The sequence below is a fragment of the Protopterus annectens genome, chromosome 14.part0, assembly GCF_019279795.1.
Source record: "Protopterus annectens isolate FY-2018-M chromosome 14.part0, PAN1.0, whole genome shotgun sequence".
Lineage (NCBI taxonomy): Eukaryota > Metazoa > Chordata > Ceratodontiformes > Protopteridae > Protopterus > Protopterus annectens.
This window is the reverse complement of record NC_056748.1, coordinates 433906694-433923029: the sequence shown is the minus strand read 5'-3', so window position 1 is coordinate 433923029 and position 16336 is coordinate 433906694. Positions and strand designations below refer to the sequence as shown.

At 36.4% G+C, this 16336-nt stretch overlaps 1 protein-coding gene across 1 annotated transcript in view; it reads right to left on the bottom strand.

The window, feature by feature from the left end:
- Window positions 1-15356, bottom strand: part of MYOZ1 (myozenin 1) — a 250276-nt gene extending 234920 nt beyond the window's left edge. Inside the window, exons 1-2 of the mRNA XM_044056202.1 lie at window positions 15129-15356; window positions 13954-14066 (exon numbers count right to left, since the gene is read on the bottom strand). Coding sequence (XP_043912137.1) covers window positions 13954-14029 — 76 coding nt within the window. The 5' untranslated portion in view covers window positions 14030-14066; window positions 15129-15356. The remainder of the gene's footprint in view (window positions 1-13953; window positions 14067-15128) is intronic.
- Window positions 15357-16336: the final 980 nt, after the last annotated feature.

Sequence of the window (16336 nt, the reverse complement as noted above, 5' to 3'; positions counted from 1 at the left end):
GTGCAAAAATGGGTTGTGGATAATGGATGTATGAATGGATGGTTGGATTAATGGAGAAATCACACTAGATGGCATCTGCGATCTTTACATTCAGGTACACCTCACAGTCTACACACTGAATTTCTTTATGACTTTTTTCCATTTAGTAGCAATCCCTTAACAAAGTCTGTCTGATTTTTTTCTCTGCAATTTATTTTTTCAGGCAGGGCAGGTGTGTCTACTTAAAAATAATAATGGCCAAAGGACCATGGTCTAAGCAGAACACATTCACAGTCTGAGATTCCATGACCTGCTGACATTAAGAATAACTGGCCCATAAAACAGTTAGTCAAACTACTGATCCTCAGTGCTAGCGGAGTCAGAGAATACAGAAAGAAACTTAGATTGGCCAATAGCATTATTTAAAATTCATAAAATATCTTCTTTAAGCAACCCTATTTTTTCAAAAGAAATCAGTAATTATCAATGGTAGAGCTATTAAATCTCAATACGGATTAACTTCTCACTCACAACATTTACCTCAGCAAACAGCTAATAATTCTTATATTTAATGTATCTGCGCAATTACTCCCAAGTCTCCAACTTGGCCCTCAAGTATCATATAATAGTACTCCTACCACAATTTTCCTAGCTTTCTACCACAAAGTCATCACTCAAAAAGGAGGCAATAAAACAAACTGCAAAAATACTCCTTTATAGCCATTTAACTCCTACCCCCCCCCCCATCAAACTCTGATAAAGTAAAGCCGAAAGAAGAAGAAGAAGAAGTAGCAGGGGGCTTCTTTATAGAAGAATCATGTACAACACCATTTGACAAACAGGAGGACCAAAGCAAAATGTAAAGCTATAATTACATTTTATGGCTCAGCCTTCATGATTACTATTATTCTCCTTAAAGGCCTGCATCCAAAATTGCAGTCTCTCCTTGTTTCTTGAGCTTCCCCCCTGTTTAAACATCATCCCTTTCCACTTTGAATTATAAAGTAGCAGAAAATATTCTAAGAACTAAGACATACTGCTACAAGCACCTAACTCATCACCCACCTCAAACAATTTGGCTCCAGCATGGGTTCAGACAAGGCCATGAGACATAATCCACACTAAGAAAGCTAAATTCGATTTTCCAGGATGGGTGAGAGAAGACTACAGCCACAGAAATATTCTTTCTTGACATCTCTATTTTATTACATACTGTTTTTTAGCAGGTTGTGTTCACTAACCTCAACACCACAAGCCTGGGCAACGACTCTAAAAGAAATCATTGTTCAAAACGTCTGGTGGACGAAATACCTAAATGTTAATATGAGTGATGCCAAGTCTAAGGAGATGGAGATTAAACCTGGTGCTTCATAGCATTTACTACTGGAGTGCCTGTTTCCTTTTCTTCAGTTTCATGATTCAAAGTGTTTCCATCATACCTGCTCAGCAGACCATTTTACTGTAACTTTTTACTAGGAGGCATCCATGCATCCTTAGTACAAAAGAATGATGTACCACAGTTTTGATGTATTAGAGCTATATACATAGATGCATGTATACCTTTGCTAGCTGTGCAAGTAGATAAATTAATCCAAAATTCTTAACATGAGCTCTTTGCAGGTAAACCAAAGGGATAAAAAGGTTGAATGCTAAGCTCTAAATAACATTAGCAGAATCAAAGGGATTCCAAAGGTTTCCTGCAGTCAACTTACTGATTCTGCAGTGTTCCTCCTAGTTGTCCCACTGCAGTTTGTATAAAGAGGTAGGAGACTCTGAGATGGGTCTATGTTCAGGCATCAAATGGCACGTTCATCAGAAGGCCATTCGCCGAACACAAACTCTCAAATGTGCTTTTCCTCGAGAAGGCACATCATCGTAAATAATACATCCATGCAACCCCCCACACCCCCCTAATTAGATATAGCAACTCCAGGATTTCACTGCAGTGAGGAAGAGGAAAGTTTTCTTATTGTTACCTTACCTACACGTACATAAAAGTGCTGTTTCCTTTCTGTTGGCCAATTATGGCCATTCGATGTATTTGTTTATGATAATATGTGGTTTCTCTGAAAGGGAAATTTCATGGTTTATGTTCGGTTAATAGCCATTCAATGAACATGCCATTTGATGGCTGAACATGGACCCCTTTGAGATATTTGATATTTAAGGGAAAATTTACCAGTGTGAAGTGTTAACTTAGTTATCATTCTTAACTCCTAAGACAGGTAAATTAAAGCTGAGACACCCTCTAAACTTGTTGAGTCCTAGCCTGATAAGTACCTTTTATACACTTCTCTAATCAACTGAGTGGTGAATGTTTATCCAAGGAATCTAAGTCAGCTGTTCCTGCTTGAAAAATTCTTCAAACAAAAAGTCAAGGTCAAAGGAAAATGTATCCTACTTTTATTCCTCTGTTTTGGGGGACTGATTCTAAATATTGGTTATGAAATATCCTGATTAAGATTGAGCACATGCACAAACCACAGAGTAACAATATTTGCATATGGACTCTGTTACAAAACTCTTCACTGTCAGCTTTTTGCTGCTCAGGAGTAATCCAGTGAAAACCCCATACTCTGTAGCTGCAGTGCTGTTGTGTAATGCAATTCCCAAGCTCTGCAGGTTTATAATCAGGTGTAGTTCACCAGAACATTCCACAAGCTGCAATTCTGTCAGTGCATGTACTCCTCTTTTCTGTACATCTAGCTTACATAATTCACAAAATATAATACATAATTAAATAGATGTCTGATGAATCCTTTGCTTTTAGTTTATGTTCAGGAAGCTGTTTTATACAGTAGAAAGGCAATGCAAAAGAAATAATGTCTATATAACAGAGTATGCTTTGAGGCTGTGACTCATGCAAAACACTCATAGCAATCAGCAAAGGACTGCTGTATCCTGCTTTATGGTTCGGATTTGCAAATGCTTAAGCAGCTTTCCTGTCAGTATGCACAGAAATGGCTGCTAGACTTATAAAAGTGGGGTCAGTAACCATATTCCAAAGTGCCAATTCAGTTTTTCAACCTAGTTAACAAAGAAGTAAATAGACAAATATGTAGACAGCAAAGTCACTGGGTAGGCCTTGTACACTGCAAGGCTGATGATGGCTTTAGTTTTATAACCTGTTTGTTTACGCCCTGCCTCCGACATTCCTCAACATACATATTTGCGGGACTTCCATACCACAGTGGAAATCAATTCAGCTAGTTAGAAGTGATGCCGTCATCAAAAACTATGCATGGAAAAGTTCAATACTGTCACCCTAGCAAGGCTGTTAAGTGTGTATCTGAGGGCTGAGATAAGAACTGGAGTAATCATTATAATATGTAGAACTACTACTCATAAGTTAAAGACTTAAACAGCTGCATTTAAACTCTGGAGGGATAAACATACAAAGGATGCCAGAGTTTTGTGCCTGTCACTCAAATGTCAGAGCAAAAATCAATTCCAGGTTCGGAGCTTGGCAGCTTTCCTTCTCATGACATCCCTTTTCTGTATGTTGTAAAATGCACGTACAGCTGAGCACAGTGCTACTTATTTGCTGTCAGCTATCTGTTATGGCTTTATGAGGAGCTAATTATATAATTAGCTTCCAATTTGATGGATTGTTTGTGAGCTTTGTCAGGTTTGGGCTCTGAGATCACCCTTATATGGCCACACATCACTGGATTCTATACCCATTAGGGGTCACTATCCTGATGTTTGCAGATGTCTGCCATGCTGCTTGGATCCCTTTGCTTTCCTCATCACCATCATTATCTGCTCATCCTTCTTGGTTAGGACACTGCAGGTTTCACATCAGTATAAGGTAGCCTTTCATTTACTCACTGTTACTATGACACAGATATTAGTCTTGGTTAACTGATTTATTAATTCATTCTTCTCTGAATTACCAATTCTACTTTATATGCTTTAGCCATAAAAGATCTATTATCTTTCTATATTGGCTTCCAATAAAGAGCCAGCTTAACTACATTTAGAAATGGGTCTATATTAGATTGTCAATGTTTTAATACTTCGAATCACTAAAGATCGAACTTTAGTGATCAAAGTCTTAAAACTTCGAATTGTTATAAAAATATTTTTAAAACAAAAAAAACAAAAGGGTGTAAGCAAGGAGGCAAGCCCCCCAGCACCCCCACTCTTTAAATATACCAAATCTGAGATCACACTACAGTATAGGAAACAGAAATATTTCGTTTCCGTACTGTATTGCACTGAAGTGCGATCTCGGAGTTGATATATTTAAGTAGTGGGGGTGCAAGGGTGCTTGCCCTCCTGCTTACAGCCTTTAGGTTTTACTTTTTTTGTTTTAAAAATATTTTTATAACAATTCGAAGTTTTAAGACTTCTATCACTAAAGTTAGATCTTTAGTGATTCAAAGTATTAAAACTTCGATAATCTAATATATACCCTTTAGAAATACCTTCTAAATTATATTCCAGCAATGTATATCCATTTAACTTCCTTACCTTGGCATTATTTTTACTGTAATAATAATACCAGTCCCTTTAGAATCATGGTGTTATACCATATGCTAAGGTAATATTGTGGAAGTGCTTTTAGTCTGTAGACATTTACTAGTTCCAAGTTGCTTCATAGTTTGCATATTTTCTTGGCCAGGTTTTACTGATCATTGCAATTTGCTGTCACATTTGGCAGGCAATTATTTTTATACAGGAGTTATTTACCTTTTTAAGGGATGACATGTATCCTTTACTCCTTTTTACTAAAGACATTTACATTTATTATCTCCAACAATTGAAACTCCCTCTTCTGTGCACTGGAGTCTTGTGTTGCTACATCAGGAGTTTCACTAAGATGGCAGAAGGCCTAGAGTGAAGCTCTAGAGTTTGTCTGGTTTAGTTTATGCAGCTGATCTGTGGCCAGTGTTTAACATGGTGCTCTATATTTCAAATGCCAGTGTTCTTGTATGTTTAGAAAACTTGAGCATTTCTTGTTGTAGGGACCTTGTAAGTGTTTGTTTTATACTTTTTAATTGAAGGCAACATCAGACAGTTTCTGAATTGTTTTGGTTGTTCACTCCCTTCAAAGCAATGGCAATACTACTGCAAGTTCCATGAGCACCTTGGCTTTCCTTGTGCAAGTCTTGTTTTATCTGAATCCAGGCCACCCAATGCTCACCCCTGCCCTTTCTGCAAAGGCAGTACTTAGCCTTTCAGATGCTGAACATTCACAAAGAACTTGGCACATCATTGTGTTTCCTTCCTGGGATGTGAGATATAGCATAGACAAGAGTTGTTAAAATGTCTTAGTTTGTCATCTCACAAGCCCACGACCAGTGAACAGATTTCAGCAGCAGTGCAATGTTTTTTCTGGGATAATATGTAAGTTCATTACAGCTGATACTTTATTTATTTTAGGAACTGGATGTGAAAGAACAAAGCCTAAGTCTCTGATCAAAGGAGCTTTAGAAAGGATGGCTCATATTAACAAGGAGCACTACTAGTCACTAACTAATAAACTGAGTAAATATTAGGCAAATCTAGTGATAAGAGTTTGAGTCAAGACTGCACGAATTCTGAAAGACTGGATAAAATGGCAGAAATGATTGCTTGGTTACACAGGAAAAATACTACCAGTAGCACCAGTAAAGGACATAAGGCAATGATGTAGCTGTAGTCCTTTTTTACTTCAGAACAACTTTTTGAGAGTTATGTAGTTAAGTTTCTCTCACCAAGTGTCCTCCTGAATGAATGTGCAAAGTTATTGTACTCCATTTGACCAATCACTATCACAAAGTAGGAGGAAATAGAGACTACACTGTTTCCCAGTCTCTACAATAGTGGGATCTTGGAGTTAGCATATATTAGTATAGGGAGTGTGAATGTGCAGCCTTGGAGGGAAACTAGTATATATTACTGTTTTTTGTTTGTTTGCTAATAAGTAAGTGTGCAAAATTTTGTGTCTTGATTTGCTGGCTTATTGATAAATGTCGGTAAATTAAAAGTGATTAGAATCACTTGACCTTGGTAAATTAGCTGCTATCTTAAGTAAAGCCCCATTTGGAAGAATGAGTCTAGTTATGCTGGATGCATCCCCATGATATTATTTTATTTATTTACTTTCTTATCTGGTTTGGTGGGCAGGTCCAAGGATCCTTTTCAGACATGAACTGTGCCAAGGTGAGGGCTATAGACTAAAATAATAACATATGATAAAACAGGGAAGAGTAACAAAGCAATGGCATATGTTCATTGAGGTATATTAGAAACCTGGTTATTTAACAGAGATGGAACTAAAGTGTAGTTGAAGGAGGTGGAATGAACGAAATGGGCAGTTTGCATGATGTATCAACTTGCATTTGTGGAGTGTAAATTAAAATATTTGGAAAATACATAATGTAGTTACTGGTTTACAGAAGTAAAAGAAAAAAAAAGTTCACACATCCAAACAGCTGAAGTAAAAAATGTTTTCAGTATGTAAGCGCTTTCATTCTGCAAAAAAATCCACTCAGAACTTCATCAGACATTAAAAGAACAGTACATTCCACCATACATTTAAAATGTACTTTTGAATCATACACCATACTATTGATTATACAATACACAACTAGTTTGAAACAACGCCCTCACTTTAATCCAATCAAAATCTGGTTTAAAACAATAGCCTCACTTTGATCATCAGCTGTAAAAATTCACGTCCTTAAATAATTCAACTATTAAACATTTTAAATAAAATATATAAGACTATATATAACCAAATAAATCCTCAATAAACAGTGGCTTTATTGTGTTTTAACTTGTTCTTCCTTAAAAAACATTTCAAATTTCTATTATCACTAAGGCCCAGAGCATGATCTGCTCTCAGCCGAATCTGTCAAAGTGGTTCTCGGCACTCGAAGAGGTTTCAAGCATCAACACAAAAATCAAGTGTAACCACACTATCAAGTGCATAAAATATGAACTTTTTGAAATCTTCACACACTAAACTATGCTTTGCTAACAAATTATTAGTATCCTTGGCCCGAATAGCCCATGAATGTTCATATATTCTTCTTTCAGCTGACGACTCATCTTACCCACGTAGAATGATTTGCAGGATTCACAATTCACAATGTAAACATGTGTTGAGTTACAATTATATCTAGCCATTGGCCAAATGTTAAGGTCCAGATTTGGCAAATAAATATTACTAGTGTTAGAAATTAATTGGCTTGATTACAATTTCCACAGCAGTAAGCCCCAAACACTGAATTGCTCATAATACCCTGAAAAGTTTTTTTTCTCTAAAATAGATTTGAGATTATTCATTTTCTTGTAAGTGAATAAAGGTCTTGTTCCAACACAATTAACTAGGTCAGAGTTTCCAATAATTATTTTCCAATTTTCAGTATTAATATTTTTGATGACAGATATATCGTTCATAATAGGAATAGGAAATGCTAACCTATAAGAAATGGGATTGGGCTGTACTACTTCCTCATGTTGATGTAAGATCAATGATTGGTCTGAACCACAATAACTCAGAATTGGCTGAACTTTCCCCTTTCTAAGCAATGACACTTCTGCACGAATTACATCCAGCCAATCAGAATCATAGCCTCTTGCAACAAAACAAATCCATTAAGGTCTTCCTTTCTTCTTGATAAATTTCATCCTTATTAGTTAACTTACTTAAACAGATTAACTGTCCCTTGATAAATCCCTTTTTATCATGCATTGGATGCCAACTCTGTTTGTGTAGATATTAGTTCACAAATGATTGTTTCCTGAAAATTCTACTGACAAAAGTGGTTCATTGTGTCAAAATTGATGGTGATATCCAAAAAATTACTAAAGAGATTTTGGTAGTAAAGTTGATTTTTTGGATATCACCATCAGTTTTGTCAGTAGTATTTTCAGAGAACTAGTATCTACACAAACAGAGTTTATATCCAATGCATGTTATAAAGGGAGTCATTGATGCAAAAGTGTCATTGCTTAGAAAGGGGAAAGCTCAGCCAATTCTGAGTTATTGCGGTTCAGAAAAATCATTGATCTTACATCAACATGAGGAAGTAGTAGAGACCAATCACAATTCTTATAGGTTGGGTTTACTGATCCTATTGCTAACAATATGTCTGTCATCAAAAATATTATGACTGAAAATTGCAAAATTATTTTGGGAAACTCTGACCTAGTTAATTGTGTTGGAACAAGACTTTTATTCACTTATAAGAAAGTAATAATCTCAAATCTATTTTAGAGAAAAAAGGTTTTCAGGGTGTTATGAGCAGTTCAGTGTTTGAGACTTACTGATATGGAAATTGTAACCAGTGCTGATTAATTTCTAATACTAGTAATATTTATTTGCGAAATTTGGACCTTGACATTTGGGCAAAGGCTATATTTAACTATAACTCAACACATGTTGTTTACACTGCAACTTATGAATCCTGCGTATCATTCTACATGGGTAAGATGAGCCTTTACACCCCCTGCTACTTAAATCTATCAACTCCGAGATTGCACTTCCCTACACTAAGTGCAATCTCAGAGTTGATATATTATGCTTATACTTGGAGAAGAGTAATATAGTTTGTGTTTTATTTGTTTCTGTATGTACTTGTGCTGGAATATAGTAAGTGTTGGTATCCTGTGTGTTTTCAGTATTTTGAGTTTTCAGTATTTTGAACTTTCGAGATTTTGATCTCATGATTTTGGTCTTCACGGTTTTGGGCTTTCAGGATTCCGTAGCGCTCATGTCTAGGGTATTATATCCAGCCTAAATTCATGTTGATTGAGAGAAGGTCACATTAAGTAATGTAATCAAGAATTTTAACTGGGTAAAAAATTGCAACAGGTTTGTAGTCTGAGGATTGTTAGAGGTAAGTGGTCTTTGGCATGGAAACAAATGCATACGGGTTGCTCGAGTGGAGCTTGACTTGTATACATGTATGTATCTCACTAATTGTAATGGGACCAAAACAATAAGATAATTCTGATGGACAGGGTACAGGTAAAAGGGAAAGCCCAAAACAGCAATATCTAAAATCAGTCAACGGAGTCTGCAGCTTTTATAAGCACAGCAAGTGAAATGTTAATAGACCAGCTCTCTGTTCTTTGCCATCACTTTTTGTGTTTCACTTAGTGATTTTTTGCAATCTATCACACATTTTTGGCAGGGGTGAGTTTTGTTTTGTTTTGTAGTGATCTACCTCTTAATGTTTCTCTTCTTAAAGAAAAATACTTTCCCAGTTTAGCTCTGGATTGTCCGTATCTGTCAGCCAGCACATATTAACTGACTGATGATAAAACAGAGACTGTTCATGGGATGTTAAACAGTCATTGTCTTTGGATCTGCATTCCTGCTTTAGACAGAGGCTGGATAACAGAATTCCATGTGATGGCATATTTCCAGACACCAGTTTTTAGAATACATCCTGATGACATTTATAATGAGCCAGGACTTGGCATAATGGTGAAGGTATTTACCTCAACAGCACAAGGTACATGGTTTGATCATCACCTTCAGGGAAATTGACTAGGCTTTAAATGGCCAGCAAGGGCAGCTAGCATAGTGCTTACCTATGCATCTTTGTTCCAACACTGAAGAAAGACAACAGTCATAGAGTATGACATCCTCCCTTCCCACCCAGTGCTTTAACAAAGCCAGCTGGTTTCTGAACCTATGTCATAGGTATTGCATGTACAACTCATTCTGTGAAATGGTAAGTGAGCCTTTTGCTTCTGAGTTTCAATCTTAGAAAGTAATACAGACAGTATGAGAGCATGTTAGATTGGTTTTATTCACTTGCCAAAAAAGGTGTATTCTCTGTAGTAATCCTGGAAAGTAATAAAGCCACTTATAGGAACAGAGAAATACGTGTCAGCAAAAGCAACTTATGACACTGTAAACCTCAAAAGCAAAATGAGACAGCATACAATATAAGCAGATGTTAAACAGCATTGAGCACACCATAAGCAACAGGAAATAAAATGTAACCACAAGGGTAATCAGTGCAGTCATGTGTCTGTTGAAAGGTTTTTATGGAAATGTGCCATTTGGTGGCACTGGTGAGCACCATCCTTCTTTTCCCACTCTGAGAGTCACAAATACCATCAGTCTTGGCACAATCATCTTGAGTGCTTTGCAGTCTGGAGTGCTTTACTGAGTTTCATATACATCGCTTTTCTAACCCACCCTCATCCAACTATATATTCACACTATCAGTTGACATTTTCAGAGTTAGTGTGACACAATTTGTGATGTGTGCAACATGGCAGTGATAGTGGAATTGCAGTCTTTCTGCTTCCATCTGCTCCATCAGTCTGTATTCCTGCAAGTCGTGCATTAATTGCCCTCCCATTGATATCAGGTTGTCTGGTCTGTAGTTAGTAGCAGTACACTTGCTGTGTTTTCTGTGTGATCCCTTTTCAGCTATAATACCTTATCTGCTTGTCTGATTGCCTTATTCTTTTTTACTGTCAAGACTATATACCTTTGAAGACAGCACTATTTTTTTCTCAGGATTAATTTTCTACTATATGATTTTAGCATAATCATTAGTAGGCCATGGTAAGTGAACTGCAAAATCTTCTGCATCAGTACACTATTAACTTTAAATACTTCCTATTTTATACTGAGTTGCTAGTTCAAAATCTCATATGCAGTAGTAAAGTGAGCATGGCATGCATTGATTAAACTGCAATAGATTTGATGTCAGGAGACAGGAATAGACTTATATTAATGTTTAAAGTTGTACCTGAGCACATCTCCAGTCATCAGGCACTGTGCACACCACATGAAGTCTACACTCTTAAAATAAAGCCAGAGTAAACTATACCTCCAAAGAGGAGCATACTTAAATGTTTCAACTAAAGCAGATGCCAGCTCAATGCAAATTGATTTTGCTTTGAAGTACACATGCAGGACTTTTAATTCCATCCTATTTGAGTGAGACAGAGAGCCAGTAACAGATGGAAATACCCGAGAAGTCCCAAGAGAGGTATAAAATTTTATAAACATTCTAAAACAAAGCAGATTTACAGTGAAATAGTATCCTTTGAGCTGTTTATTCTTATAAAGTTTCCTAGCTATTTCCTCACAGTTTAAGCCATAGTACATATTGATAAAGAGAAATACGCAGAATACAAAACTAAAACAAAAGCATAAAGGGAAAAAGTTACCATAGCTCACTAAAAGGCAGATCACTGATGTGAGCTTTTGTGCTGCTGGTTTTCTAATTTTTTTTTTTTTTGACTTACATACCTGCTAGTAGTTGACTGCTGGGTTATGTAATACATCCCTTTTTCCAGGATCCTCACTTAATCACTATTTACAGTGTGCCACTTATGTCATCCTCGCATATTCCTATGGTGGGTGGGACCTCTTCTCATGGCAATTGTTGAGGGACATTGTCAGGGTCCAGATTTACACTAAATATATTGTAGATGGATTCCTATTACAAGAACAAAAGTTCACTACTTCGAACTTGTAATAGGAAGCCTCACTTCTGCGAAAGTTCACTTTAATGAAAGTGAACTTTTGCGTAAGTACACTTCACCGAAAACACCGCAGCACAGTGGAGGACATAAAAAACAAGCTATGTCCTCCACTATGGTGCAATTGTCATGGACCTTAGAGTTAGGGCACGGGTTAGGGTAAGGGGATAGTTAGTAAAGCTATCCCCTTACCCTAACCCATGCCCTAACCCTAAGGTTCGTGACTATCGCACCATAGTGGAGGACATTGCTATGTCCTTCACTGCACTGCAGTCATCACAGACCTTAGGGTTAGGGCACAGGTCATGGTAAGGGGATAGCCCTACGGGCTATCCCCTTACTATGACCCGTGCCCTAACCCTAAGGTCCATGAGTACTGCACGGAAGTTCAGTACAACACCCATTTGTTGTACTGAACTTCGTGTAAGTGCACTTTCGATTAAGTGCACTTTCGCTGCAGTGAGCATTACATGCACTATTTCAAATTAGTGAAAATTCTATCTAGTGTATGGAACCCATTGTAGATACAGATGTACCAATGGGGACTTTATGGTGGAGTGGTAATGGTTAAATAACCATAGTCATTCTTTTTAGGTGAATGGTCATCTTTCTGTCTTTTTTAATTAGCCTTAACTTTGTGGCACATAAGCACATGGACACAGCATCTAGTGGTTGTCAGAAGTGCTGAATATTCTTTTTCATGGCACTGGTGATATAAAGTTATGGTATGCAATACAAGTGTGTAAACTTGTCTAACAACAGGCTTTACAAACTCTGCTATTACTGTTACTGAATATTTGCATTTGTAAATACATTCATTAGGAAACTTATACAATAAACACGCCTCAAAAAACAAAATACAGTAGCAAAATTAACAATATAATTTCAAGGTAGACAACCTTTTATATTACTGAGTAATGGGGGACTGCCCTAATGCTTAAGCTCATCTTAAATAATAATAAGTACAAGCAAAACAGATTTTGTGTTATTTAAGACTGGGCAAAAAACATAGCCCACTATGAATAGTAATACATAAAAAATTGTTTGGTTTGAAATGATATTTTAGTTTTGTTGCATTTTTATCATTGCTTAGTTTAGTTTGAAATGCTGATTGAATATAACTTTTCATAAGTTCCATTTGTGTAACTTTCAACAACAAACTGAATGTATGCAAAGAATCCAGGGGTGTAGGACATCCCTAACAATCACCCAGCTCCCTGGTACAGACAAGATAATTGCAATCATCCCCACTCTGGATTATGAGGAGCTTCTTATGAAGAGATCAACATCCTTCCCTCCTACCATCTCTTACAGGAAGGACAGCATTCGAGTGAGAGTTTATAGCCCTTATAGCCAACTCCTGCTCCTCTCATCTGAGCTGAAGACTTTAACGCTGATCTCAGCACAATTCCTTGAATGGAAATGAATTACTGAGTGCGCAGTGCATGCTCCTTAAGGTGTTAAATGCCTGTGCTGAATACTGACTTAGACCCTCATAAAATCATATAAATTCATTTTGGTATAAAAACATTGTTATATATGTACATATATATTTATATTTACACACACATACACTCACAACGTTGCCCAATTTACTGAACTGCTTCTTTAGGTTTTTAATGTGTAAGGGGGAGATGATGTTATAAATATTAATCTTTTTGTCAATTAGTTTTTTTTTTCCAGAAAATGTTCCACAACTGGCTATCTATGCATTATCTTAGTGTCTTTCTTCATATCTATCTGTCCACAAACTCACCCAGCTATCAATCATGAGTATCTGAAAAGGGCATGACTATCTATAGCTGTCTATGAAATTATCTGTATTAGCCTCTTCTGTATTGGCTTGCATGTAACTGTACCTACCTCAGTATGTTTATAGTCTATATATATCTATGTCATCTTCTGCCGACTGGGGTTATAGCCTTGAACATGGTCTATATCTTGCTACAAACATGAATCTACATTATCAGTGCATAATGACAGGCACTCTGCTTTTTCCTTATCAGTCTTACTCAAATAATCTGTTGTCTGCATACATGTATATAATGTACATCTCGCTGACCAAACTAGATATTTAAAAATGCAGAATATTGCACTTCGGCAGAAACTGCTGCAAAAAACTACTGTCTTCCAAAAAAACTATTCATGTTCTGTGTCTGAGAGCAAGGTGAAATGTGGTAGGTATTTCTTAAAATACATAAAATAAATTCTGCTCACTTTTGAAAAATAAAGTGTGCATCCCATGGAAAACATAGCATTATGCATTACATATTCATGTGGGTTTCCACTTTTACCACTTTCAGTCCTGTATACTTGCATAATATTTTTTAATGAAAAAAACTAAGTCGGCCAGTGCTGTCTTCTGTTGCAATCAGTAATCCATATATCAGCAAGTCTTCCATATTTCTCACCTTATTTATTATTAAATATTCCAAGAGGTGCTATATGACCCCTCCCCATCCCTGAAGCATTCCTGCTGTAGTCTCACCTGTACTTGCTCTATACATATGACAATAACCTTACCATCATGTGTGATCTCTGTAATCAATTTTGTAGACTTCTTCCTCTTGGGTGGTGCTGGAACTCCTAACAGAGGCATGATTTTTGGGTTTCTTTTGTTGTTTCCTGATTAAAATCTAAGGAAAAATATTTAATAGTGGATGATTATTAAAAGCAGTACAGTACAGGAGACAGAGATTTTCTTCAGTGAAAAGTGGTACAGGTAGTTGCATCTGAATCTGCACTTTTGAATTGCAAGGTTCCTTTTCAGTACACTCATATATTTTACTGTTATTCTAATACATACTGTGTATTAAAGACCAGCTAAAAAATTACATGAAACTAACAAAACATTTATAGTTTAACATAAATGTGAATTTCATCTGTCTATGCAAGCAAAAAGCAGATAGAAAATGATGTACACAGACAGACGGACACACTGACATAAAGGTAAATTTCTGATTGCTAAAGTTTAAGTAAGAAAATCAGTAAGGTTACTAGAAGTTAAGTTTGAAGCATTAGAATAATCCTAAAACGCAATTATAAAAGTTAAACTTCAGTTCTGTTGCAAATTGCCCCAGAAGTTAACCTAAGCATGCACTAACCAATTATATTTATTTTCAATTCAGTGAGTTAACTATAATTACTTTTTAATGGCTTTATTTTTTTCCAGGAAAAGTATGATTCAGTTTGAAAGAGTCAGTGCCTTAATATTATTTTTAACAAATAAGTTCATATGAATAGTAGGAAACTTTTAGTACAATGCATTCTTGTTGTTTATGGCAGGAAAAATGTAATCTGCTAAACTGATGAGAATAAAAAAGCATGTACACACTGATCTTGAATTTAAAGTAAAATAAAATAAGAAATCAAAAGAATATAAGAAACCAAAATGGAGCCATAGCTCACAGAAAGGTCAGGTAACTGTAACTGCTAGAAGACTCATATTACCTTCTCAAAGGGTATTCCTGTATCTACAGTCTAAATTTAACTGAAAACTTGCCTACCAAAGTCAGATGCTCAGCAGATTTTTCTCACCTCTGGTAGAATAATTAGCAAACAACATGATAAAAAAGAAATATTAATTAAATGGTTATGATTTATCTGATTGTACTCACAAAGTGCTTCTGTAGTAAAGTCTTTGACTCTAACTCTGAAGAAATCATAGTTTAGTTGTGCAAAGTATTGATTTTGCTTACCTTATTGTAGAATAATCCACAGAGACAGCAGCCAGTCAAATAACTGCCTTTTGTACAGTTGTTGGTGTGTTAGTGTAATTTGTTTCTCCCCTCCCTTTGTGGGCTCCAAACTCTACATCACACAGGTGCAAAATGGAACCGTCCTCCAAGGCAAGGCAGGAAAAGTGTTTTAGGGACTGCACAGCACAACGTGCTAATGCAAAGTAGTGTAAATCTGACTCCAAAAGTTCCTTGCCCAGCCATCCTGAAGATATTTATAGCAAAGAGCTGAGAAGGTCTCATATGGCAGGAAAGGCAGTGGCAGTATTGAGACTAAAAGCATGGAGCTCAGCACTCTTGGGGTTGTTTCATTACAGCTACACTAGGCTGCAGGGGCAATAACATAATGGTCCTACACAAGTACTTAAAGTTAAAGCAGGAGTGGCAGGCTTGCTCACAAATCCCCCCACCCCCATACAGTAAAAAACAAGATTAGTAAAATAAAATGTTTGAGTCAAGGTAATAGTGAAGTTATCTGGAATGACATAGAACTCTGAGACTGAAAAAAAAAGGTTTGCTTTTACATGGTTTTGTGTCTTTTCACATCACAATATCCACCACTTTTAAAGATCCTGAATATATGTTTCTGTCTTTGGAAATGCAGCCATTCTGATTTCCCCAGGCATTTCAAGCCCTTGTTAGAGTTATTTTAGATGTCTGAAGCTATGGAAGTCTTATCATATTTGGTGAAAAGTCCATGAAAGCTTTAGGAATTGTCACCTTGGCACATAGGTACATAAGGCTTAATACCTGAGAATATCAGGTAACTACAGTACTGTTGCATTATTAGCATCCGTGCATCACTGCTCTGGCATATTTTGTTCATGGGAGATCCTTAGCTGGGCCAAGTTCCCTGACTACTTCTGGACTACTACTAAACTGTATACTTTATTTACATTTTATTTCTATAATATTCTGCTTATTTCCAGTACTTTGGAGTCATGTGGTATATAATATTTGCAGTTTTATAAATCTGATTTTATTGCTTTGTCCTCTAAGAGAGAGAGAGAGGATACTGAGTTATGAAGAGCTATGTAACTAGTGAACACTTACTGTGAATATCTCAGCAACATATTCAGAAACTATTGCCCTAAGTGAATAACAACATATATTTGAAAACTCAGGGACCCTGTAATTAAAACCACTGTTTAATCTGTCAAACTCATTAA